Consider the following 27,298-nt stretch of genomic DNA (forward strand, 5'->3'; position numbering starts at 1 on the left):
ATATGTGGGTATCTGTGGGTCGATGTCTGATACTGTGTTACTGCTGATAACGTACACGGCCTCTGGGCAGCCCTAGCACGAGGGAAGCCCGCTATCCTTCCCATGCTGCCACCCTCAACTCCCCAAAGTAGGCAAGGCCACCTCTTCAGTCCGTGCTCCACCCCCAAAGCACAGAACAAATGTCCTGATTTGGCCACACCCTAGAAAAGGTTCCAGAACTATCGAAAGTCCTCCTCCTGGAGTCCCTGCTTGCTCGACCCTGACTTGCCTCTGAGCATATGCGCTGGACACATGAATTTAATTTAATACCTTCCCAAAGATCACCCAAGGAGCCAAAATCCAGATCCCCTGCCTCTTACTTGCTGGAGGGTGGCGGTGAGAACCCAGACAAACCAGTTTTTTTGTTTGTTTCCTTTTTTGCTGAAGTTAGAATTATCGTGATTGCAAGGATCTCTGCTAATCCAGAAAAATGCATTATCCATCTCTGCATTTTAAAATCTTTAACCATATATTTCCAAAAGACATTGGGAAAACACTGATGCCAACACTTATTCTGGCTCCTGGTCATCTTCCTAATTTAGAGGTTGACCTCATAAGAATCAGGTGAGCAGATGGTATCTGATCTTCTGACAAGTCCCGGCATTTTAAGACAGGTCTAGCTGAGGGCCAGAGGGACAGAGGGAATCAAGTGGTTTTCATGAGTTTGTAGCTAACAGAAGAGCAAGGGGAAGGCTGAGAAGCACACAATCCCAAGTTCATCACACGGCCCCAGTGAAGGAGAGCGGAGGGGAGGGGACGGTAGGGGAGAGCAGAAGAAGACCCACTCCTGGCAGGGTGGGGTTCAGGAAGCCGGGGCCCTGCTCCCACCCTTCACGTGCTCCTGGCCAACCATGCCCCACAGGGAGGGAGGTTCTGCCCAGTCCTGTTTCCCTGGAAGGCTGGAGAAACTGCAGTTTTCTGATTCAAAGTAAAACCAGAGGCCTTAGGAAGGTTTCCTAAACATCAGATGATGGGCTCCTGCCGCATACTGTAACCTGGAGACCTAACCACCAGCACCAGTGGCCTCATCCCTACCAGGGAACTGGCCCTGAGGCTGGCGCTCTTGACGGAACATATTTCAAGAGAGATCAAAGCAGTGAACCTTGGGGACGAAATGGGAAGGAGAAGAGCCAGGCCAACTGTGTAAGCCTGGAAAGAGTTGGTCAAGAAGCAGTCCTTAAAGAGGAGAGGCAGAGGAGACGGGGGGCGTGGCCCTCCTGAGCACCCGCAAACAGCGCTTCCCTTCTTTCTGATGCCCTTACAAACCAACACATCGCGTCTCCTGGTGAGCCTGTGTTAATGAAACCCACTAAGCTGATGGATGAAAATATTCAGGTACAGATGGGGAGAGAGCGCTTACACTTACCTCCATCCGTACTGGAGAAGCTCTGTGGAAACAAAAGCAGGGCAGAGCGTCACTACACACGTGGGGAGATGACCCCTCACTCATTTAACCCATCTTTCTCCCCTAGAACTTGACTGTGGTGGGCAAACCTCATGCTTGCTTTCCTTCTGGGAAATTCGTTTGGGATCCTAAAATTTAAGGGAAAGGTTTACCCTTCCCACCTTACACCGAATTTCTCCTACAAGAGATAAATTTCAATTATTCAGCAAATACCCTGGGTTGTGTTGGAGAAGTGACATCAGAAAATCCCGCCTTAAAATGAATGTGATTAGACTGCTTTCCTATCAACTGTTGGGTACCTGGGGAAACACGTATTATAAAATGGAGGGAGGGTCTTGAGTTATTCACAGCCTGCTGGCTTTATGGATCCTCCCTTTGCTACACAGTACCGTCTGTTTGCACAGACAGGCATACCTCATTTTACTGGGCCTCAATATTGCATTTTTTACAAACTGAAGGTTTTTGACAACCCCCAGTTAAGCAGATCTGTCAGCACCATTGTTCCAACAGCATTATTTTTTTAATTAAGGCATGCACATTTTTTTTTACACATAATGCTATTGCTTACTTAATAGACTACAGTATAGTATAAACATAATTTTTATATGCACTGGGAAACCAAAAAATTCATGACATGCACTTTATTGCAATATTTGATTAATTTCAGTGGTCTGGAACCAAACCTGCAATACCTCCGAGGCATGCCTGTACGGTAAAATTTCATGTTTTACTGACGCTTTGTTTTTGGAGTTCATGCCCATTTGATATGGTTTTGTCTTTGGCCTTTTTATAAAGGAAAGACTTCAAGCCACAGGGAGTCTGTTTAATCTGCTTCATAAGAATTGGTTTTAGAATTCTAGGGTCTAATGGGAGATGACTTTTCAGGCATTAGGCATATAAAGGGTTTGGACCGTAGGGAGATGGGGTTAATTTCATGACTCTTCTCTGTGCTTCTGGTGGGCCAGGTGGACCCACCCCTGAAGACAGGCCACTCTCAGCTTCAGAGATGGTACCGGTCCTCACGCATCTGCCCCTCAGAGTGTGTGGCTTAGTCTTCTCATCAGTACCAACCGGCCTTTTCTCCAATTGGCATCATTCTACGAGCGCTTACTTCCTCAGGGATATAACTGAGAAATCACATTTGTTTCCTTCACCTTCTGAAAGTCCTTGAAGGATTTTTCTGTCTCCTTTAGTTTCTCTAGGATGATTTGCTCTTTGGCAGATATCTGGGACTCTTCACTTTCCAGTGCTTGTATTTCCTGCTCCAGCCTGGAAAACACACAAACAGAGGACAGGTTACTCTACTGTCCTGCCACCCCTGGACCAGAGAGCAGCTTCTTCTTGCTGGGTGACTTCCTGGCGGTCTGCATTTTACATGATGCTGTGGTACCCGGCCAAGGCTTTTACCTCACAGAGCATCCTGTGTTCCCAGCTTTGCCACTAAGCAGACACTGATCAAAGGAAACCAACCCAGAGGTGCTGCCACCAGGTCACTGCTGCCACTTTGCAGTTTGCTTTGGTGCCTCCCCTTCTCTTCACGTGTACATTCTTAACTTGGAGGTAGATGGCTTTACATAGCATAGGACACACTCTCTGCCCGAGAATCTCAGAATAACTGCTCTTCTGTCAGCTTGGCCAAGGGTGGAGAGCCAGTCTTGCTCAAAGGGAATATGTTGCCGAGAAATGGCTGATGGCCAGTACCCTTGGGAACCTGCTGTCACCTTCCTCAGTGGCCTAACCTCTACTACCAAGAAGACAGGAGATGGAAGGGACTGATATGACTGCCCCCACTCTTCTGAAACTTTCCTCAGTTTTTACAACCCACTTCTCTATTTCCTGGAAAGGAAATTTCAGCACAGCCAGGAGACTCTGGGAATATTCCAGAACAGCAGCTACAGTGATGACTTGGGGGAAGTCTTGGCAGCTCTATTCTTGTAATGAAATGATAGTAACAACCATTTAACTTTTCCTGAGCACTAAATCTGTGCCAAGAGCTGAGCTAAGAATTCATATGGATTATTGTATCTAACCTTCCCAATGACCCTATGACCCTATGAGCCGGGAATTCTCATTTTACAGATGAGATCATGAAGGCTTGGCTTGGTTAAGAAACTAGTTTACTGGTGCAGAGCCTTGAGGCTAGGGTTCAAGCCAGGAAGTGTAACTCTAGACCCTGTTCCTCACCGGCGCTAAACTCTAGCCACATGGGCTCTACAGTACTTCACATATGCCCTGCCTTGTTACACACTGAGTGTGCTGGTATACTAGGGTGGTGCTGGAATGCACCAATGTCTTTGGAGGTTATGAAGGGATGGATGTTCCCCTGCCTACAGGACTCCAGATTATTATGCTTCCAAATCGTTTGCTCTGAATTTATTCGTTCATTCATTCAGTTCTGCTTTTGGTCTCCTTCCCTCTGTCGGGCTGGAAGCTTTTCTGCAGAGTCTATGCCTGCCTCCCCCTGCTCCTCTTCCATCTTCTAATCTGCTGTTGGGAACTGGCTAGTGAGATCTTCTGAGGGGTAAGGAACACCAAGATACAGCCATGGGATTTTTGCACTGTATCCCTCAGAGGCCTTTTCTGTTTCCTTACTAGACATCAGAAAAATGACCTCTGGATGGATAAGACTTTGCAGCAATTACTTTGGGTTATGAAGACAAACACTATATGTCATGGTGTCCCCTCCAAATGAACACAGCTTCAGATGTACTGATTATCTCCCTCACAGTAAAAGTGGCAGTCCTTCTGATGGCAGCATCTAGCCTCCTAATACCTATAGAGCCTCCACTCTTACCAATAAGTCTACTTCATTTTATGCTTTAGACAGAGCTACTCCTTATTTGTCCATTTGTGCCCCATGATTTTCCCTCCTTCAAGAAACTCATTTCTAAACCCTAACCATTTTTGAAGTCTTAACGCAGATATCATCCACCCCATGAGGCTTTCAGATTCACCACCAGGAAATAATAAGACCAGAGGTCTTATCAAGTCTACTATATGTTAGTGCAATGGTTCTCAACCAAGGTGCTTTTGTCCCCCAGGGCATATTTGGCAATGTCTGGGGATATTGTGGCTATCCATCACTCAAGGAGAGTAGAGTTGGTGCTACTGGCATCTAGTGGGTAGCAACTGATAAACATCCTCCAAAGCACAGGACACCCCCCACAATAAGGAATGATTTGCGCCCCCCGCAAATCAACATTGCCAAGGTTTAATAGTTCTAAGCCCTGTGTTAAGAGTATACACACGTTGTTAATTTCCCCTACTAGAGTATAAATTCATCATGGTGAGGGCACAAATGCTCAATACAAGTATGTTGAATGAATGAAAAAGCTGAACCAAGTTGCAAAAAAGTCATAGCTCAGCCAAGATGAGATCTTCAGGATTTCTGAGACCCAGGTAATTCTTCAGCAAGCTTTGACTTGAGAGGCTGTGTGTGGGCTGAAACGCAAACAGAATCTAGAGGAGAGGGGCCAAGCAACACCAATATATAAACAAAGAGATATCAACCTTGGCTGTTCCAAATGTTCAGCAAACCTTTTACACACATCTGTGTAAATTACTTTGGGAGGAATCAAGGAAAGGAATATGAGGCCGGAATAGGGACAACTCAAATGATCTATAAATGGAACTAATTCACTGGGTAGAGGAGCTCTGGGCTAGAGGGTTCCTGGAGAGATTGGATGATAGCACTGGCCAGGTGAATTCTGAGCAGATTTCATCTGAATCTCAAAAAACCAAGTCCCTCAGCAGATAACTAGGATGTGGGTAGATTCCATTATTCTAAAACAAATTCTCTCCCTTCCCCCTTCCCCTCCATGGGAAGAGTATATACGTCCCCGACCCACTGATGTTGGGTCACATGATTCGCTTTGGCCTCATGGTGGGTGGGATGTACTTCCCTGCCCCTTTGGGTGCAGCCATGTGACCTGATTTAGCCAATGGGATGTTAGCAGACATGACACAAACAGAGGTTTGGAATGTGTTTGCCCCGTTGGACTTGTCCTCTTGTGCCTCTGCTGGCACCAAGGGAACAGCTTCTCTGGGCAGCTGCTGTCCCTTCAGCCTGCACCCCAGAAGGAACACATGGGGAGTGGACAGGAGCCCAACCCAGAATCAGAAGCCATGCCCAGTCAGACCTGCACCTTCAATTAGAGCCACTCGGCTAAGCCCAGCCTAGATCAGCCAACACCCAGCCTACTCCTCACAGAAGTGTGAGCAAGTACAAATGATTGTTGTTTTAAACCACTGAGTTTGAGAGCAGTTTGTCAAAGAGCACTATTGTGACAACAGCTAACTGACACAGTTCAAACATGTACCGTAATGTTCACTGTAGCACTATTTACAATAGCCAGGACATGGAAGCAACCTAAGTGTCCATCAACAGATGAATGGATAAAGAAGATGTGACACATATATGCAGTGGAATATTAGCCATAAAAAGAAATGAAATTGAGTTATTTGTAGTGAGGTCGATAGACCCAGAATCTGTCATACAGAGTGAAGTCAGAAAGAGAAAAACAAATACCATATGCTAACACATACATACGGAATTTAAAAAAAAGAAAAAAAAGGTTCTGAAGAACCTAGGGGCAGGACAGGAATAAAGACACAGATGTAGAGAATGGACTTGAGGACATGGGGAGGGCGAAGGGTAAGCTGGGACGAAGTGAGAGAATGGCATTAACATATATACACTACCAAATGTAAAACAGACAGCTAGTGGGAAGCAGCCGCATAGCACAGGGAGATCAGCTCGGTGCTTTGTGACCACCTAGAGGGGTGGGAGGGAGGCACAAGACGGAGGGGATATGGGGATATATGTATACGTATAGCTGATTCACTTTGCTATACAGCAGAAACTAAAACAACACTGTAAAGCAATTATATTCCAATAAAGATGTTAATAAAATATACATATGTGTATGTTAGAGAGATATATAATATATGTGTGTATTATATATATTATATCCTAATGATATATTTCCTAATAATATATATTTATATAAATATAGGTATATATGTATGTGTACGTATATCCCAATAATACCTGAAGCTAAAAGGTTAGAAAGACTATAATCTACCCTCTCCCCATTTCCCACAATCCTTAGAGAAATCAGGAGGGATACAGAGCACCCCTTCATGAGCGTTAAGTTTGAGAAAACAGGAAAGTATCCATGGTAGTTGTCTCTGGGTAATGAGCTATTGGGTGATTTTAATTTTCTTCTTTATAATTTTCAATATTTCCCCAATTAAAAAAAACCTCATGTATTCCTTATCTAATCAGAATAAAAACAGTAAATCACTTAAAAAAAAATGCCTGCTCTGGCCTAGTGCTGAGAAGGCTGCCTTTCACAGGCTGTGGCACTGGAAAGGAGCCGGGGTCCCAGCTTCTCCTGGGTCGAGTGAGGGGTTAAAATGGGCATAGTATCGATTTACATTCAATTCAACCAACACTGACGGAGCTTGTCTGGCTGGACTCAGAGTCAGGCACTACAAGGGATTCTGGAAAAAAGTTGGGTTAAAAATATCTGACTTGGGGGCTTCCCTGGTGGCACAGTGGTTGAGAATCTGCCTGCCAATGCAGGGGACACGGGGTCGAGCCCTGGTCTGGGAAGATCCCACATGCCGCGGAGCAACTAGGCACGTGAGCCACAGCTACTGAGCCTGCGCGTCTGGAGCTTGTGCTCCGCAACAAGAGAGGCCGCGATAGTGAGAGGCCCGCGCGCCGCGATGAAGAGTGGCCCCCACTCGCCGCAATTAGAGAAAGCCCTCACACAGAAATGAAGACTCAGCACAGCCAAAAATAAATAAATAAATAAAAAATATCTGACTTAAAAAAAAAAAAGGCTGACTATAAGTAACTCACTTCTCCCGATGAAGCAGGCTCAAGTGATTAAGAATTCTCTGTGACCTGATGCCCACTGGCTGGCCCAATTGTGTCCACTGCCCGGGCCCTATGGGTTTCAGGGCTCTTGGCTATATAGATCAAGTGCTAAAGATTTGGGTCGTGATACTGTGTAACTGAGAAGGAACGGAGAGAGAGAGAGGAAAAAAAAGCAACAAAACTAGACTTTCACGATAACACCACCTGAGTTTCATCCAAAGGGAATGAACTCAGGATATCGACAGCTTATATAAGTCTGAGTGAGTCAGATCCAAGCAGCAGCTTTCTCTACACATGCACATGTGGGCACTGGACGGCCCAGACTGACATCTTTTCGTGGAAAACCTGAGTCCCAGGGCTGAGGAGCTTCCCAAGAAACCGAGTGTCATGGGGTTAATAAGAGTCATCCCAGTTGGGCTAGAAATGTCAATGTTTTGTAGTTTCATGACCGAAATCTAATGCAGTCTTCCCCGGAGGAGCCAAGCTAAAAATAAAGAATTGACAGGAAGTGTAATTTACACTCAAGGTTAACCAAGGCTCCTTAGGCTGAGACAGGTGCATGTAACAGCCTCTGACTGGCTTGCTCAGTTTCTCCTGAGCAAGCAGCAGACTGTAATAGACAGTAAAGAAAGGTGACACACTGCAGCTGTGCACGTTCAATCTACTGGCGATGAGGTTGCAATCCTGGCCAAATGGTCTCATAAAATCGACCTAACCCCAACAGACCTTCCTAATGGGAAAATACAAAGGACGTATGGCGCTATAAGGTGCATCGATCATTCTCTCATTTCAAAGTCCATGTATATATCCATCCATCCAACTTAATGCAAGCACCTTCCTTCCATCAGGCACTGCGCTGAACATCAGGGACAGAGAGCTAAATCAGCCACGGTGTCTGCTCGGGCGAGCTCTTGGTAAAGTAATGAGAATAGCCAAGTAAACACATAAATTTCTAGAGAGCCCAAAAAGAGCTGGAGGAAAGAACAACGATTTGGAAAAGTGTCAGTTCCTCGGGGGACTCCAAGTTGCCTGCCCAAGATCTGTTCTCCCCTACTCCCATGCTAAGAGAATCTTTATTTTGTGGGGGATATGTGGCAATGTACCCAGCTGAAAATTTACATATCCAGCTTCCTATGCATAGAACGGTGGCCACAGGACAGTTCTGGCCAATGAGAGGTATGTAAACATTGTTGGGTGAGACTTCTGGGAAAGCTGGCATATGCCCTCAACCTTTCCCTTCTTCCTGCCTGGTACAGGAACCTGGTGCTAGAGAGATGTATTAGCTTCCAACTGCTGCTGTAACAAATGACCACAAACATAGCTTACAACAATATCAACTTACTATATTACACTTCTGCGGGTCAGAAGTTTGACATGGGTATCAACAGGCTATAATCAAGAGGTGGCTGAGTTGTGTTCCCTTCTGGAGGCTTTAGGGAGGAATCGTTTCCTTGCTTTTTCCAGCTCCCTGAGGCCACCCACAGTCCTTGCCTCATGGCTCCCTCCTCCATCGTCAAAGTCAGCAATGCTGTAGCTCTCTGACCATCCTTCCCCAGTCACATCTCCCTCTGACTCTCTTCTTCTGCCTCCTCTCCACTTTTAGGGATCCCTATGATTAGATTGAGCCCACCCAGATAATCCAGGGTAATCTCCCTATGTTAAAGTCAGCTGTTTGGAGAACTTAATTCCGTCTATAACTTTAATTCCCCTTTGCCATGTAACCTAACATACTCACAGGTTCTGAAGGTTAGGACGGAGACATCTTTGGCGGGGGGGGGGGGGGGTCCATTACTCTGCCTACCATAAGGCATATGATGCTGTAGGTGGAATAATCATCTTGTGTCCGGAAGGGCAAGAGTCTGCTAAGGATGGCTGAGTGTGCAGAAAGAGAGAAATTGCCCGGGTTCTAGTTAGCACCCTGGAGTGACTACACCAACTCTGGACAGTTCACTCCAGATTTCTTGCTGTGAGTTTAAGCCACTATTGTGATTACAGCTGAACGCAATTTCCAACAGATACAAAGTGGTGAGAAAAACTTGACTTGAGTAGGTGTTACGTTAGCCGGGCCTTGAAGGATGCCTTCATCGGGTGGAAAAGAGAAGAAAACATGCCAGGCAGAGGAGACAGCACAGACCGAGGCCCAGAATATAATACGTCCCTCCCTCACCCAGGAACATGTGTCCTTGCATGGCCTTTTCAATCATTGCACACTCTGCGCTCCAACGGACACAGCTCAGCAAGATGCCTCAGAGAGGTCCCCAATATTCCCTGTCCCTCGTCCCCATTGCTCACTTTGTGCTCTCATTCTGCTGGGCCTGGACTGGGCCAGAAATACCTGGCCTTCCAAGCCCTGCTGGGACCTTACCTTCCCTCATCTGCAGTGGGAGAAAACAAGACTCAAGCAAAGAGAGACGAGAACAAGAGAGGCTGAGTGAGAGGGACCCTGGCCCATTGATTCTCTAGCTCCTGCTTCCCATGATTCTCTGCGGCACCTCTGCCCTTCTTACTTATAGGAGCCAATCAATGTTCCCTTTGCATGGCATTTCTCAGTGGAATCCAAAAGAGTACAGACTAATACAAACTGGGTTTCCAACAGTCTTACTGTTTGGAAAAGGCTTTGCCTATAAACTCAGGTGTATTTCATTTTTTTCTTTCTCCATCAGTGATGGTTAGAATAATTGTTATGATACTAACAATTCTAACATTGTTTTTGTTATGTATATACTGCTTATATGTAACAACAGTAATAATGAGGAGGATTTTTGAGTGCTTACTATGTGCTAGGCACTGTTCTAAGTGCTTTACATGCATTATGATACTTAACCTTCACAATATCCTATGAAATAGGAATTCTTTCACTCCCATTACACAGATGAAAGACTGAGATACAGAAAGCTACTGACTTGCCCAGGGTCACAAAGATAATGGCCAGGATTTGGACCCTGGTACTGGAGAACCAGGACTCTTTGCCACTGCTTTCGACTATCTCCCTAGGACCAATTTCTCCTTTTCCCTCACTTCCTCAAGAATGCATAGGGCAACACAATGGATTTTTCACGCTCACAGAAGGTCAGGCTGTAAGTGGAAGCCATTTAACCGCACTGATTTCCAGAAACATGAAGCCCCTGAACTGTTCTCCAACCAGCAGTTATCCTACCTCTGCTTGAAATCCTCTGCAGACAGGGAATTCACCACCTCCCAAGGCAGCCCTTCCCTCCTGGAACATGCTCACCATCAGCACTGGTCAGCGACAGCTAACCAGCTTTCACTCATGGCCTGAGTTCCATCCCTTGGAAGTGCAGAGGTCAAGTTTAGCTAACACCCTGACTTGTAGGCACTCCATTTGGGAAACGGGAAGACTCAAGGCAAATGGAACTCACTACTCAGTGGGGAGCATGTGTGATACGAACTGGGGCCCAGAAGTGGGTGGGGGGCGGTGGAAAGAGCAGAAGAGGAAAGGGGAGAGTGACCAAGAGGAAGGGGGACTTCTGGGCTCCTTCACGGAGCCAACTTAGCACCAACGAAAAGCTGAGGCAAGGGGAGCGGTAAAGGAACTTCACAAAATCCTGGGGACCCTAAGGACATTTCTGAACAAGCCCTGAGCAAGACCAGTCTATTCCTCACTATGGACCCATTACAGCTTTCCTCATTGTCGAGGGACATGGGCCCAGGTCACACACATAAACTGTGAACAGGTCAACCATGGCCGCTCAGGCGACATGCATTAGAGTCTTAGTAAATACTTCCAGAATGAAAAGGAGATGCTGACAGACCGGCCCAAGGTGCTGAATTCAGGCCTGTTCTCTCCCCTAGAACTGCAATTTCATAGTTGAGCAGTCAGATGGGGTGCCTGTCTGACCAACCTGCCAAAACAAGAACCTCAGGGAGAATGTTTGCTCCTCAGAGGATAGGAAAGCTGCCCGCCTCTTTATGCATCCAGCACAAGCCTGTAAAAGAGGCTGTGAGTTGGTCACCAATTCCCACCCTCCCCTTCTTTCAGTGCGACGTAACCCCTACAGTTAAGCTGGGCACAGGGCACACAGAATAATGTGCACACTCCCTAGCATCTTTTGTAACCATGGGTAGCATATTCTGGCCAAAGGGATGTAAGTCAAAGTGTTGTAGGGCAGCTTCTAGAACCTTCTTTAGCCCTTTTTTCTTTCAGCCCTTCCTTCACCCTTCTGCCTGAAATGCACAGGTGTGCAGGTGAAGCTCTCACTGCCATCTTGGACTCTGAGAACAAAGACAGGAGAGGGCTAAGCTGGAAGAAGGCTGGGTCCCTGCGGGATTCCCGGCACACAGCCACCTGACTGCCTACCTGTGGATTTCTCCTGGAGGGAGAAATAAACATCTTGTTTAAAGCCACTGTTACTGTGGGTCTCTGTTACTTGCATCCACCTTTAATCCTAAGTGATGCAAGACATTTACCACGTATCGTTGACTTTTGAAGGAATGCTCCTTGAAGCACGCTGTGGATGTGGGGCCATAGATAATCAGAGCCTAGAGCCTCATTAATGTCTCAGCAGCAAAAGAAGGGGGAAATGAGCTATCGTGAGGTATGCGATTCATTCCTGCTAATCAACCCTTATAAAATGGGGCTCAGCTGGGTCTGTGCTTCATCCCACCCCACCCCACATCCCTGCCCCATCCAAAGTCTCAGCAGGGAAGTTCCTACTCTTTGCACAATAATAATCATCCGTGTCTTAGCATCTCTGGTATGTTGGTACTGTGACGTTTGTGTCAGTCTGATGCTCACAGCTTTTGCCAGCTGAATCATACCAGGAAGAGAGCCAAGACTAGGCTGTCCATACACTTGAAAGACCTTCCCAGCTTTGCAGTACAGTGAGCTAATCACCGCTACACATAAGGCTCAACAACGTGGAGCTCACCCGTGACCCTGGAGTTCTGGTTGCAGAGTGGGAGCAGAATACACGTTATTCGTAGTCCAGAAGTGAGTCTGGTGACAGATGCTAAGGTGGCGGCATTATTAATTTTGCCTGCCCAGGATCCCTGCTCTTTTCCTTTGGGGAACAGCATCTAGCTCCTCCACTGGGAAACAATCTCCCTGGAGTACCTTGTGGATTTGGTGAAACTATTGACCAGACAGCCTCATATCCCTGGCCAAGGAGTGGAAATATTAACTAGGTCAACTGGACTCTAGGTCAACTGTACTCTTGCCCAGAAATCTGCATCTTGGAAGGAGTAGCCCAAGAACGGAGAAAAATTGGGAGGGGGGTGGTCAGTCATTCCTACAGCAGGATTCTGAAGGCTGTCCCGTTAGTTCCTGCTGCCTGGATCCTCAATTCTGCCTGGGACCTGATTATCTAACCCCTCCATTCTAAGACTATCTATCTATCTATCTATCTATCTTAATAGCTTTCTGTTTCCATAATCCAGGTAGGACACTGTACAGAATACTGTTTCCTTTCACACACATAGATGCTACAAAATTCATTTTCCATATTTCAGGAAAACAGTGCATTTGTTTCTATGGCACTCCCCAAATATTTTTCATTTGTGACTCAATTTGTAAGGAAACAGTTTCCTTTTACTTAGATGAGTATATCTGGAATCACCATAGATCATTTGGTATTTTACTGTGAAAAAGGTTAATGGCCTTTAAATAAACAGAGGATTTCCACTTCTCCTTGTGAAAGAACAGGACCTTCCTTGACTGCAAGGTGTCAGTGGAAACTCAAGCCCATTTCATTTTTTCCCCCCTACGTCATCACCGAGACAGACATATGGCCGAGAAGAGAATGGTGCCTTTAAGAATTCCTGAAGTATAGCTCATATCCTTTCCCTTGTTGAAAAGTTGACTTGATGGTTCTCCATCATCTCCTTCCCGAATCGGACTGACCTTCTTAGGTGGAATTCCTGTCACACCCTCCACCCTCTGCTCTCACGCCTTCCCAGCCTCACACCTTCCCCTGTGTCCCAGCCAGAACCAACAGCAGGCTGCTCTGTGAAAAAGCCTGGAATGACTCTCCTCCCCCAACTCTATCTACTGGATACACCTAATAATCGAAGCCCAAAGTGTTTCTGTAGTAACGTTTCCCTTCAATCCCCTCAACCTAACGTGTTCACTCCTTCCAAACCCCCATAGCATCCTTAGACCTCTTAGGTACTTGGTACACCCCACCTGGTAGAGGAGCATTAAAGATGTATTTATCCTCCCCAACCCTACCTGTATTATCCCTCTCCTGAGTACAGGCTTATTGAGAAATAGGACGATATTTTATTATTTTTATTATCATATTCTATTATTTTATTTTATTACTGTACCTTATACTCTTTCCTGTATATACAGATGCTCAGTAAATATTCGTTGAGTGAACGAAAAGCAAAGCAAAGCAAGAACACACTTTTAAAGGATTCTATAGTGAAACTAACTTGGAAATGGTGCTATTCAATATAATTTAAAAATCTCGGCTTGGTTTTGTTACTTTCCCCACCCCCCCAAATGTATGAAAATTTGTATATTCATTGAAAAAAATCAATATTGGATTACTTTCTATTTTTATCTGAGTGAACAGCTGGGACATATTAGCACTTTTCATTACTGACGTTGGTGCGATCAAATTTAATCCCAAGTAAATATGAATGAAAATCTCTCTCTCCATCAGTTTTCCTAAGCCCCTGGAAACCAGCCTGTTCTTTTCTTGTATATTTATCTTATCTGGAATCACATGGTTCATACTGTCAGAATCTGTGCAAGTTGATTTCTTCTATAGAAAATCATTTCCAAGCCAGCGCTGAGCATTGATTTCTCGGGTGTGATTCTTGTTTGAGTCTGTTTCATCAGAAATAAAGAGTTTTGATTACATGAAAGGGAAATGATCTCCTTTCAAAGCAATACATTTCTCAGTAGCTTAAGTCCTCTCTTCCCAAGAAATATCCCTTTCTGCAGGAAGAGAAAAAGTCTCATCCAGCCTTTCACCTCCAGCCTCTGACTCAGAGACTCGCCTGCTGAAGGCCAAGGCCTCCACCTGTGCACCTGACCTTGTGCCGATTCCTCTGGGATGGCATTTATCCATGACCCCCTCTCCGCCATAGCTTCAACTGCTCTCCAAGATGCCTCCTTCCGTTTAGCCCCTTTAGAAGAAATTCGCTCACACCAAAAATAGGTGAACTTCTCTTGACCCTGCGTTCTGATCCAATTACCGCTGAATCTCTCTTCCAGATTTCCCCAATAGCACTCGCCTCTTGCTGCCTCAACTTCCTCACATCCCGTCACCCCTCGACTTACTCCACTCTGCTATGGCACCCGCCACGCTGTTGTAGCTGATCTTGTTAAAGTCCGTGACATCCTAACTGCCACGTCTAGTGGATACTCTTCAGTGTGAATCTATTGACTTCTTCCCTTTATAAAACGCTGTGGACCACTCCTTCTCCCTTTCAGAGGCCAGGATACCACATTCTCAGTATGCGTGCCTCTTCTACTTCTCTGTTAAATGTTCACTTGGCTCTACATTTTATCCCTCACTAAACATGTCCACCCTCGTACACACTGACTTACACGTACCCAACCTATATCTTGAGCCTCTCTCGTAACTCCAGTCTCTACATACAATTGCATTTTCAGTGTCTCCACCTGGATGGTCCATAGGTATCTCAAACCCAACATATGCAAGACCAAACTCATCTTCTCCATAAAGCTGTCCCTCCTTCCGGCATTCTTTAGCTCAGCTGCTGGTACCACCACTAATCCATTCTATTTAAGATGGAGACCTGGATGTTATCTTTTGCTGTTGTTTTTTGTTTGTTTGATTTATTGATTTTATTTTTTCTTAATTTTATTGAAGTACAGATTTACAATGTTAATTTCTGCTGTACCGCAAAGTGATTCAGTTATATATATACATATATTCTTTTTCATATTCTTTTCCATTATGGTTTATCACAGCATACTGAATATAGTTCTCTGTGCTATACAGTAGGACCTTATTGTTTATCCATTCTGTATATAACAGTTTGTGTCTGCTAACCTCCAACTCCAATCCATCCCTCCCTCCCCCTTGGCAACCACAAGTCTATTTTCTATGTCTGTGAGCCTCTGGATGTTACCTTGACCTCTGACTTGCCCCTCTCTGGTAAACACCACACACGTATATTAGGTACTAAGTTCTGTCAGTTTGCTCCGTGGGTAATTCTACTTATTAATCTGCTCGGGTACCATCTCCTTCTGGAAGTCTTCCCTGATACATTTCCCATGCTTTCTCACTGCCATATCTTACAGACATATTTCCACCACCAATTTTATGCCACTTGTATTTTAAACACTTTTTTATGGATTTGGGGTTCTGTCCCCAACTCCCATTTGCAAACCTCTTGAGGATAATAACCGTCTCTCCTTTATCTTTCTTTGCACATGGCTCCTAGCATCTCGCTAGCTTGTGTCTAACGAGGAACCTGGCTTAGTGAAAGTTCTCAAGAAATGCTGGTTGAGTAAATGAATGCATAAATTGTTTTTCAATTGAAAGTAGCCTCAAGACACACCCTTTGGCTCAACTCCTTCAGTCATAAAATGATTCTTAAAAAAATTAAAAATAATGGCAACTCTGGACTTAGTACAAGGAGCTGATTAAAAAGAAACTTGTCTTATTTGCTTTCTCCTAAGATAATGTAGAAGGTAGCTGCAGTGTTTTCTAGTCTTTTCACTCTTCCCAAATATATAATTTTACTTGACTGTGTGTGTGTGTGTGTGTGTACACGCACGTGTGGTAAGTGTAACATACTGCTCTTATTTACTCTGGGGCTCATCTAAATAAAACCACAGGCGGAGGACACATAGATGTGCAGAAATTGGGTGAGAATGATGGACTGTCTCTGTGTTTACTTCATTTCCCCCTGTGATTCTCTTTGAATTCACCCCTTCATGCAGGAAGCATATGGTCTTTCACATCTGATTGTGAAAATTGTTTATGTGGTGCATTCCTCTCTTCCAAATCCCTGTTTATTCACTGTTTATGCCTAAATCCAGCGCTCTGTGACAGCTTTCCTGCTGAGTTAAGAGCCTCCTGTCAGCCTCTGTGTGTATGTGTCTGTGCATCCACGGGGCCTCGGCCACAGCTTTTGTAAATGCCCACACTGCGGACGATCGACACATTTCTGCCTGTTGTCTTCTACGGGAGGTTACTCTGGGGCGACTGAGAGTGCTTTCAAGATACCTGAGTTAGTATATTAATGAGTCATTCATGGATAAAAATGATTTAATGTCCAAGAGGAGTAGTGGTAAAAGCTAACTAACGTTGGGTGAGCATTCACCATGGGCCAGGCGATGTGCTGCATGGTTTGTAAGCATTACTCAATTCTCTGCGATCTGCACAGTAACTACTGCTATAATCCACACTTGGCAGATGACAGGCCGGAGGCTGAGAGAGGATCAGTAACTTGCGATCTGCCACCAGTCAATGGTAAAGCTGGGATCCAAACCTAGGTCGGCTCGCTGCTGGAGCCTAGGATCTCTTTTCTCTTTTCTTTTTTTTAATTGAAGTATAGTTGATTTACTATATTGTGTTAGTTTCAGGTGTATAGCAAAGCAATTTGGTTATATATATATATATACACACACACACATATATATATATATTCTTTTTTTTCAGTTCTTTTCCATTATTGTTTATTACAATATACTGTGGAGCCTAGGCAATTAACTACTGCCCTGTGCCGCCTCCTTCCAAGAGCAAATGAAACCGCTCCCACACCAAAGGTTTCCAGGGTTTCCTCTTTTTGCTGTAGAATTTTCTTTTCCAACATCTTGATCAGGGAGAGCTACCCTGGCTGAGGCTTGAGCTGATGGGGAGCCCCTCCCCCTCCTTCTACCTCCTCCTCGCCTGGGGTGGACCTTTCCACAGAACAGAACGTGGCTTGGCAATCAATGTGCTGTGAGAGTGGAAACAGCTGCTGGTGTATTGCTATGCTCCCCACAGTGCCTACACTGCTTTGTACACAGCCAGCGCTCAATCAGTGTCTCCTGCAGGGCTGTGGTTCTGAAAGGGGGCATTGCTGCCTGCGGCCACTGACACCCTGGGCTTCCATGAGCTGCCCAACAGGGCACCTAAGGACAAATAGCGCCTCTGGCCTCTGAGCCCTAGAGAGGAGAATGGTCTCCATCTGGAAGGCACAGGTGATGGCTCAACTGTGCCCAAAGAGGAGACTCTGAAGGAGGCTGCCCTGGGATGCCGTGGCAGGAGCTGGGGACTCTGCAAAATCCAAATGGATCTTCCTAAAGGAGTCTTTCTCTCAGGCTTTGTTTTTTTTTCTAATTGTGTTTTCCATGCTTGACATTACCAGGTGACAGCTCCTCCTCTGTGGAGAAACTTGTCATCCCACGGGGATAATTGCAAAGTTATTCTAAGAGTTCCTGCTCTGAAGAAATCAAGCCAATCAGGAAGCTCCTCCGCTTGGGCTGTGCCTGGCTGATTGTTTCCCACTGGGACACTTCCTGCCATTGTTCCCTGGCCTGTTCTCAGAGGCGCAGCTACAGAACCCTGCCCCTTCCTCTCTGGAGCCCAGGGCCGCACTGGTGGCTTTGGGTCGAGGTATAAACGAGGCTCAGAGATCAGGTACTTGGCTGGAGGAAAACGCCTAAAAGGAAAACAGGAGCAGTTCCTGGCCCGAGTGGTTAAAGCAGACACCAGTGTTTGGGTCTCTCTGGCTTATTACCAAGAGATGTTGAAATATGCTGGGTCTTTCATTAGTTGTTTATCAAGCATGTGTTGAGCTAGTACAGTGATAGTTACCCAGTGTCTACTTTTAAGAAGTTCCTCATCTCATGGGGAAGACAGGTGTATAAACATTTACAGAATAATGCTTTGTAGAGCTCTAACGGGAAGTGCCCAATGCCACGGGAATGCAAAGAAGAGCTTGACTAACTCTGCTTAGGGAGTGGGCAGGGCAGGATATCAGGAGTTTGGGACATTTCAGTAGGATCTCGAAGGATGAGAAAAAATGATCAAGGCAGAGAGGCGTTTAGAGGGCATTACGGGCCAAGGCGACAGCGTGGACACAGATCTCTGGGGCAGAAATGCACAAGGAGGTTCAAGCATCTCTGTAGGACTGGCCTCTTCCGAGTGTGCTCATGATGGGAAGAGAGTGATGGGGAGGGGAGGGTCCAGGACGTGATGGGTCTTGAATGCCACACTCAGGAGTTTAGATTTGGTCCTGAAGGCAAAAGGAAACCATTTAAGTTTCTTGTCTGTCTGTCTGTTTTAAGGGCATGATTGGATCAGCCACGTTCCAGAAAGACCACACTGGCAGCTATGTGGAGAATGGGGGTGGATGTAGGGGAGAGAAGCAGAAGGAAAGCATAAAGATCAATTAAGATTTACCCAGGGGTTTCCCTGGCGGCGCAGTGGTTGGGAGTCCGCCTGCCGATGCAGGGGACACGGGTTCGTGCCCTGGTCCGGGAAGATCCCACATGCCGCGGAGCGGCTGGGCCCGTGAGCCATGGTCGCTGGGCCTGCGCGTCTGGAGCCTGTGCTCGGCAACGGGAGAGGCCACAACAGTGAGAGGCCCGCGTACCGCAAAAAGAAAAAAAAAAAAAAAAAAAGATTTACCCAGGCAAGAGATGAGGAGGCCGTGCTTGACAGGAACTATTATGGGAAGCAAAAAAGGCTTCCACTGATTGACAAGGATGCTATAATGACACTGAGGATATCCTAAGTCAACCTTTTTGCATGAATGTGGCATCACAGGCTGGGCTGAAAAAACTGAGTGACATGTAATTGTGAAACTATGAGCAAAAGTAGCTGAGGCTAGAGTCTGCGAGGGGCTTGATAGACCCTCGGCTTTCCATTCTTGCCCACCTCTCTTTTGGTCACTTCCCTGCAACTTCCTGACTGTTAGAGGTACCAGAGGGCCCCTCCTCTCGGGGCAAGGGAGGCAACACAGCTGCAGCCATCTGTGCCCCCTTTGATGGTCTATGGTAAAGAGTTGGCCAAGACATGAGTTTGAACCTCATGTCTTGAGGCTGTAATTGAAAATGTTCCAAGGACTGAAATGGTCTCGAGTTCTAAAGGAAAACCAGCCCTTGGCCTGATGAGCTGCATCACTGCCCTCCCATGGCTGCAGCAGGAGAGGGCTTGGAGTTGCAGACTAACCGTCATCATGGAATCTCGGCAGATGCTGAGGCTCCCCTCTCCCCTGCAGCAGAGAGGCTGGGTCAACACCAAACACCACGTCCTCCCCGAGTGTCCTGCGTGGGTTGTAGGCACATCGTGGCCCTGCACTGTTGGTTCTTCCTTGGCACGTTCAGAGCCCTTCTGGCAGCTCCCTGTTATTTTTCCATATTACAGATACAATAGAGACATTTTGTCTTCAAGTTGGCAGCGAGAAGGCCCGGCGGGGCCCTTTTCCAGTGGCGCATCTGGTTTTGAGAAGCAGCTACATCCCCCCTGGCCCTGGCTCATGGGTGCCCTCTGGCAGTCTGGAGGCTGGGCTGGTAGAGAGAGAATGGCCTTGGTGGGTGAGCCCGCCTGGTCTGAGCTCTGGGAAACCCTGCTTAATGCAGTTGAGTGGACCAATGTCCCACAGAGGAGCTGCAGAAGTTAAAGAAAGCCACACACACCACATTTATTATGGGGTTTTGAGACAAAAACCTTCAGAACTAAAATAAACTTGTAAGTATTTTCTCTGATAAACTTTATCCTGATACCACTTATCAGCCCTGATTCTGTTTTATAACATCTAGTGTCTTGAGAAGTCAAATGAGAAGGATGTCTATTTCTGGGTTTTCAAATCCCAAAGGAAAACAGAATCTTCCTTATATCAAGAGCCTGCCAATGAAAACCTCCAGATACAAAATGATCCCATGTAGGAATCAAAGCCTGGGTCACAAAGCATTATGTAAGCCAAAACAGAGAAACTCTTAGAAGCAAGACCTGCATCAGGCCCAAAGAAGGAGAATGCACTTTAAAACCCATCCAGAGACTTGGGCTTTTAATTGAAGCCTTCTGTCAAAGGGATAATCTGATTTGCCATTTGAAATGGAAACTCTTGGATACAGAAAGAGTATTTTGTGTTCCAAAATAATAATTTTTTAAAAAAAAAATGATCTGCCTTTTCTTGGTGGTTTGGCTTGTACAGAACTGGCACTGCCTAACTCTCTAGTCAGCTGGGTCCCACCCCTGGAGTTGTCTTCCCATTGTCTATTATTTCTGGATCCTGAGGCTAAGGTAGAATCACCTGCTAAAAGCACAGGAAATCTCACTGCAACATTCAGCTGTAAGAGAGAGCTCAGGGCAGACCAGATTTAGTATTGAAATAGTACAGGCGCCTCAGTGTGGGAGATCTTACTCAGTTGCAGGGAATGTTTTTTGTGTGAATGAGTGAAGGATCACAAGCTTCACATATGAGAGTTCTCATATTCCCACAAAAACCCAAATTATCCCCCCAAATATAATAGCAGACAGCTAACGAAGTTCTTTCACAGCAATTAGGGATTGTTTTGTTCCTATGTTACAGATTAAAAAAATTGAGACAAAGGAAAAGAGAGAAAGCAGAATCCAAATACCCTTCACGCCACCATCTGATTTCCGCAAAGCCTCTGCTGATTGTTTCCACCAGTAGGAGGCAGCAGGATGTACTGCAAAGGAGCCCAGGTCAGGAGTTCCATTAGTCTGCCATTTACTGGCTGAAACAATGGAGAATCTCCCACTTCTCTTAGTGTCTATTTCCTTGTCTATTAGATGTTATCAGATGGTTATAATGATGTATATGGAAGAGCTCTTTCTAAGCTCTGAAGATTAAATGTGTTAACACTTAAGCACATTTAAGCCATCTCAGAACACTGCCTGCCATGGAGTAAGTATTATTTAATGTTTGTTCTCCCTTTCTCTTCTGGTGTCTTTAAAAAAAATTGAATTTAAAGACTATTTTTTAGTGAGAGAGTGGTAGTGTATATATGGACATATATACACTACCAGATGTAAAACAGATAGCTAGTGGGAAGCAGCTGCACAGCACAGGGAGATCAGCTCGGTGCTTTGTGTCCACCTAGAGGGGTGGGATAGGGAGGGTGGGAGGGAGGGAGACTCAAGAGGGAGGAGATATGGGGACATATGTGTATGTATAACTGATTCACTTTGTTATAAAGCAGAAACTAACACGCCATCGTAAAGCAATTATACTCCAATAAAAACGTTAAAAAAAAAAGAAGGTAGGATTTGAAAAATAATTGAATACGAAGAAAGACATCATTATATTAGTCAAAAATATATATTATACGTTTGCTAGTTAAACTACTGTGTTAAATTTTTGTGATATAAATATATTCATCATTTACACTTTAAAATTATAACTTTTAAGAAAAAAAATAAAGACTATTTTTAAAATACCGTATGCACTACTTTACAAGACAAACCAAAACATACTATTTAATGGAATAAATTCAAATTCAGCCTCTGAATCACACGGTTTGTGGTCCATAAGATTTAAGAACACCCATAGACTCCTATGTTAAGCCAGTTTTCCAGAGAATGTGATTAAGCCCATAATTTGAATGCTAAAAGGAAAATTAAAGAATTGATGATTGTCTTCAAGGATGGTGAAAGTCAGGGTGTGTGTGTGTACCTTTAAAAAAATCCAGAAAATCGAATTCAAGTTCTCAATGTGGAAGAGGCTTATGTGCACATGGGCCGCCATCTAGTGGCGGGTAAAGTCATATTCCACCAACTGAGGTAGTGTGCTTGGAAATTTACATAAAGTACTGATATCTGGGGGGAAACTGCCGTTGTTTGGATTTGGTATCATGTGGTTACTTGGGAAGAGGAAGCTCAACATATCAACATTAAAATGTCCACTGCCCTCAATGCTTTGTTCACTTGCTCTCCAAGGAAAAGTGCGCTTGCCCCTAGTGGTGTGTGCGGAAATCTCCAGCCAAAACCTGTGAACCTAACTTGTTACCTGCTCTGTAACAGGGAGAGAAACTGGTTGAGAAGATGCAGATGTGACAATAAGACACCATCAATGGGCTACAGCAGGTGTCCCCAAAGGCCAGTGATGAACAACCCAATCAGTGACCCTGTGGTCCAGTATGGCCAACACATGTCCTCCCTACCACTGAAGGCCAGTCACTGTGTTGACACAGACCCCAAGGCCTCTGGCTCTTCCCACATCTGGAAAGCGGCAGGCAGTGAGGCTCTGCGGGGTGCGTTCCTGCAAAGCCCCCTCCCTTCCTGAGGCTGGCTCAGCACATTCTCCAGCACGTGGGTGTCCCTGACCCTCTGCTCAAGGAGCAGCTCTTTCACCCGTACATCTAATAACTCAGCACCCAGGGCCAGGAGTGATATCTGGCTCATGAGTTCAAGCACAAGAGGATCGTGAAGCCTGTGAGGTTCCAAGTGCAGAGGCCACTGTCATCTCAGGAACCCCAGCACCTATCCTAAGGACTTGCAGAAAGGAGATGCTGGGTGCTTGTGGCATTGAGTAGCGGCCTGTGACCAAGTGCACACCTCCCCCCACCCCCATGTCCTCCTCTCATCTGGGCCAGGGTAAGGGTTTAGCTGTGTTGCCTCCGGACAGGGAGTTCCTCCCAGGGCAAATCAGTCACGTGCAACCTTGGATCTGCAAGTCAGACAGGGCCACATGTGTCTGGAGAGAGACAGGCAGGCTCTGTGATAAGGCCTTGGGGCCCTCTACTCTAAGTGCTAGCTGAGGCATGGCTAAGTAGCTAAATAAGTTCATAGGTGCACTCCACCTTTAAATGAATTGAACTCAACAGAATCACCATATAAAAGAATTCAATGATGACACATCTCACTTGACAAAGGACCACAAGCAGGGCTTCTTAGTATATCCAGCTACTCTAATGCAGGGGTCCCCAATCCCCCCCGGACGGTGTTAGGAACCAGGCCATAAAGCAGGAGGTGAGCGCGGCAAGCGGGCGAGTGAACCTTCATCCTCGGCTCCCCACGGCTCCCTCAACGCTCGCATTACTGCCTGAACCATCAGCCCCCATCCGTGGAAAAACTGTCTTCCACAAAACTGGTCCCTGGTGCCAAAAAGGTTGGGGACCGCGGCTCTACTGCATTAACATGATGGCTTACTGTACAGCTTTTTAGGGAACCAGTGCAATGTAAAATAGGGGGATGGTTAATTGACTTCATAATGAACAAATGCTATTGTTCTGATCACATCCCTCCCATCAAGGTTCTGCCGCTGGCTAGAGAAAAACAAGATCCACAGAGGACAAGCTCTGTGCTATAAGAAGAGCAAGACAAGAGGATACTAACAGGAGCTGGGAATATACATTCATTCTGTGCTAGGCACAGACTAGACGTTTCACATACACTGACTAAGTGAAGCCTCACGAGAGCCAAAGGAGATACCAATTACCCATCCCCCTTTACATATGGGGTAAGTAGCTTGCCCCAAATCCCATGCCATTAATGAGGTGCAGAGCTGAAGTTCGGAGCAAGGTCAGTGAATGCCAAAGAGCATACTCTTTCTTTTTTTTTTTGCAGTATGTGGGCCTCTCCCGTTGCGGAGCACAGGCTCCGGACGCGCAGGCTCAGCGGCCATGGCTCATGGGCCTAGCCGCTCCGCGGCATGCGGGACCCTCCCTGACCGGGGCACGAACCCGTGTCCCCTGCATCGGCAGGCGGACTCTCAACCACTGTGCCACCAGGGAAGCCCCAAAGAGCATACTCTTTTCACTGCATCTTGTAATAAGCCCCTGCTCAGTCTTTCAAAAGCACAGGGGAAGAGGAACTCCTAATTCATGGGAGAACTCTATTCAGGTTCAAGATATTGATGAGATCAATAATAATAATAATGACGAGGGGGAAGGGGGAGAGGAAAGGAGGGGAGAAGGAGAAGGAAGAGGAAGAAGAAGGGGGGAGGAAGAGGGCAATGACAAGGATGATGACTATGACGACACAAGTGAGCAGCTCTAGAACTGGTTCTGAGGTTGGAAGTGTTCCTTCGTGGCGCACCAATGCCTCTGCCTGGGAACTCTCCAGAGCCCTGGGCCACCTCTGCCTGATGCTTTCTCTGGCTCCAGAATGAGGATCTCGGGATTATTGAGTGACCTGTTTGATCTGCCCTCTGGTGTCCTGGTCCATCCTTTGTTGGTAGACTGTCTTCCTCGACCCTGCCCAACCTAAACGAGGCACCTGCCCAGCTGGTTCCCAGTCTACCCTGACTTCTCTGCCTCGCTCCTTCTCTAACTGCAGCACTGAACCAGCATACTAGTTTCACTCCTGGGCTTATTACAACTCCCCTGCTCTGAAATGTTTATCACGCTCCACGGGCTCGAGGATAAATTTCAAGTCCCTCAGGTCAGCACTCAAAGCCTTCTAGGATCTGGTTCCAACCTGTTTTTCCAGTCTTTTCTCCACAGTTGCTTCTATAGTTAGGTCTGTGATTCTCCTGTCTTCAAAGAGATGACAGATCCTGTGTAGAAGGAAGACCTCATGCTAGCCACGGCTGGACCACTGCTCCCCATGAAGAGGGCGACACCGTGAGAACAGCAACCGCCAGGCAGACAACGCGCCAGAGATAGTAAAAGCCTCCAAGTGGAGCCAGGCCCCCTTCAGCTGTTTACAACAGGTGGCTGAGCTGTCACAAGCCAAATGGGCTCGGTCAGCACGGAGCGTCCACGACAACCAGCTGACCTTGCCAGTTAAGCTCCGATCCAACACGCACGTGGTCAAGTGTCCTCATGACTGCATCATCCAGTAAATCAGGTTCAGTTCCAAATCCGGGATCCGACTTGGGGCTAAAAGGGGCCAAGGCCTCACTGAGGTCAAGGAAGGGCCCCCACTTTCCTCTCTGGTTATCTGTGATGATGTCCATGTGTGTTTGCTCCAACTCAGTGACAGCCATTCAGCTCACGTCCCAACTCAGCCTTCATGGTTCATTTCCTACGAGCCTGGAATTTCCTTCCAATGAAGTGAGGCATCTTAAACTTGACTTAGCATCTTTTATTTTTTAGAAGTAAAAACGAAGGAAGTGATGCTATGAACCATCACTGTTTTAAAAGATTCACGTATTAAAAGTTCTGGGTTGGGACCATCATGTGCTGTCTAGGGTCAAAGTTAACTCTTTTGGTGGTACAAAGTATTTCCTGGAGGGGGACCTTGTAACATCAAATGATGGGAATCATGAGCAACAGAAACGTAAGTCCAGAAGGTTCAGGAGATCTCTGAATACCCACACTTAAGGAACGTAGAAGAGTGGTCTTCCATTATAATTGAGTGGATTATAGGTCTCTTGAGGGTAGCAATTATACCATTTTCATCTTTATCTCTAACCTAGCTTGGTCTCTATCATAAGCATTTTTTTTTTTTTTCGGTACACGGGCCTCTCACTGCTGTGGCCTCTCCCGTTGCAGAGCACAGGCTCCGGACACGCAGGCCCAGCGGCCACGGCTCACGGGCCCAACCGTTCCGCGGCATGTGAGATCCTCCTGGACCGGGTCATGAACCCGCGTCCCCTGCATCGGCAGGCGGACTCTCAACCACTGCGCCACCAGGGAAGCCCTCTATCATAAGCATTTTGATAAATGTTTATTGAATGAATGAATACGTCTTAGAAAGATTGATCTCAGCCATATCCCACCAGGGTAAAAGCCCCAGTACTAAGGCCCTCAATGATCATTCCTTTTTCTGAACTTCTACTACACTGAGTAGCAGAAGATATGTTCCTGGAACCCGTCATGTGTATAGTCCATCCATCGGACGTTAGATCCTAAGAGCAGGGGAGAACACTTTGACCTCTTTTGTACAATTCCAACACCTTTCCCACTGCTATGTATGATGCTCAATGAGTATCTACTTAATAATCTTGCTCCAAATGAATATTATATCAACCACATCAGAGCAATTAGTTGCGAGCATGGCCATTCGCTCATCGCAGTACTTGTCCATACTTCTAGATAAATGAGAGCCCTGCCAAGAAAACAATCTCCTTCTTTTAGTTCATGTCATGATTAAATGTCAATCACAGTAACGGAGACAAAGGCCCAATATTCAGTAGGAAATGCCTGTCAGGGAGAAATCTCACAAGCGTTTATACTTAAAGCAACTGTGGGTGTGTCACCTGTGCTACCTTCATTCTGGTCTTCCTCCTTCCAGTAACTATATACGAAAGCCTCTGTGCCAAGCAGTACGCTAGGATCTGGGAATACGAAAGTGAACACGACACTCGCTTACTCTGCAGGAAGCTGATGCTGGAGGGAGAGAGAGAGACAGAGACAGAAAACAGCTTCATATGTGCTATGATACAGTAAGTTCTAGGCTAAAAATGCTCTTGGTGGACAGCAAACCAGTGTTCAGGGCTTAGGGAAAGTGGTATCTTAACTGAGGCCTGGAGGATCCATACGAGTTAGCCAAGTGAAGAGGGACTGAAGAGTGTTCCTGGCTGAAGGAATAGCAGGGACAAAGAACTTGACCCAGGGAGAGCTTGGTCTCTCCGGGAAACAGCAGAGAGTGACTGGGGTGGCCGGTGATTGGAGAATGAGGAAGAGATAAGGCTCGAGAGGCAAGCAGAGGTCATATCATAAATATGAAGGGGTTTGGATTTTATCTTACAGTCCAAAGGGAATGGGGGACAGGTCTTTAAGCTGGAAAGTGACATCATCAGACAGAAATTTTGAAAGATACTTCTGGTGGCTGGATAGGGTTTGGGCTAGAAGTCTACAATACTAGAGGAAGGGAGACTGGGTGTTGAAGCAACCCACGTGAAAGGTAACGATGGCCTGGACTAGTGTCATGGCAATGGGGATGGAAAAGAGTGGAAGCATTCTAGAAATATTTGCGATGTAAAATGAGTGAATGGACACGGGGTTGAGAGGGGGAGAGGAATCAAGGATGATGCCCTGGTTTCAGACTTGGGCAACTGGTGCACAGTGGTGCTTTTCAAGAAATTAAGAACCAAAGAGATGGAACCAATTAGAGAGAGTAATGAGTTCAATTTTTAACATGTTGAGGTTTAGGTGTTTAGGTGAGATCCAAACTGAGATG

At 46.1% G+C, this 27,298-nt stretch overlaps 1 protein-coding gene across 2 annotated transcripts in view; it reads right to left on the reverse strand.

Moving 5' to 3' along the window:
- The window catches only part of PALM2AKAP2 (PALM2 and AKAP2 fusion), a 638,407-nt gene that overhangs the window by 218,323 nt on the left and 392,786 nt on the right, over positions 1–27,298 (reverse strand). For both annotated transcript variants that reach the window (XM_060300637.2, XM_060300638.1), the window contains 2 exons: positions 2,599–2,713; positions 1,406–1,427 (listed from right to left, as the gene is read on the reverse strand). In XM_060300637.2, coding sequence (XP_060156620.1) covers positions 1,406–1,427; positions 2,599–2,713 — 137 coding nt within the window. The remainder of the gene's footprint in view (positions 1–1,405; positions 1,428–2,598; positions 2,714–27,298) is intronic.

This window comes from Globicephala melas, chromosome 6, assembly GCF_963455315.2.
Source record: "Globicephala melas chromosome 6, mGloMel1.2, whole genome shotgun sequence".
NCBI lineage: Eukaryota > Metazoa > Chordata > Mammalia > Artiodactyla > Delphinidae > Globicephala > Globicephala melas.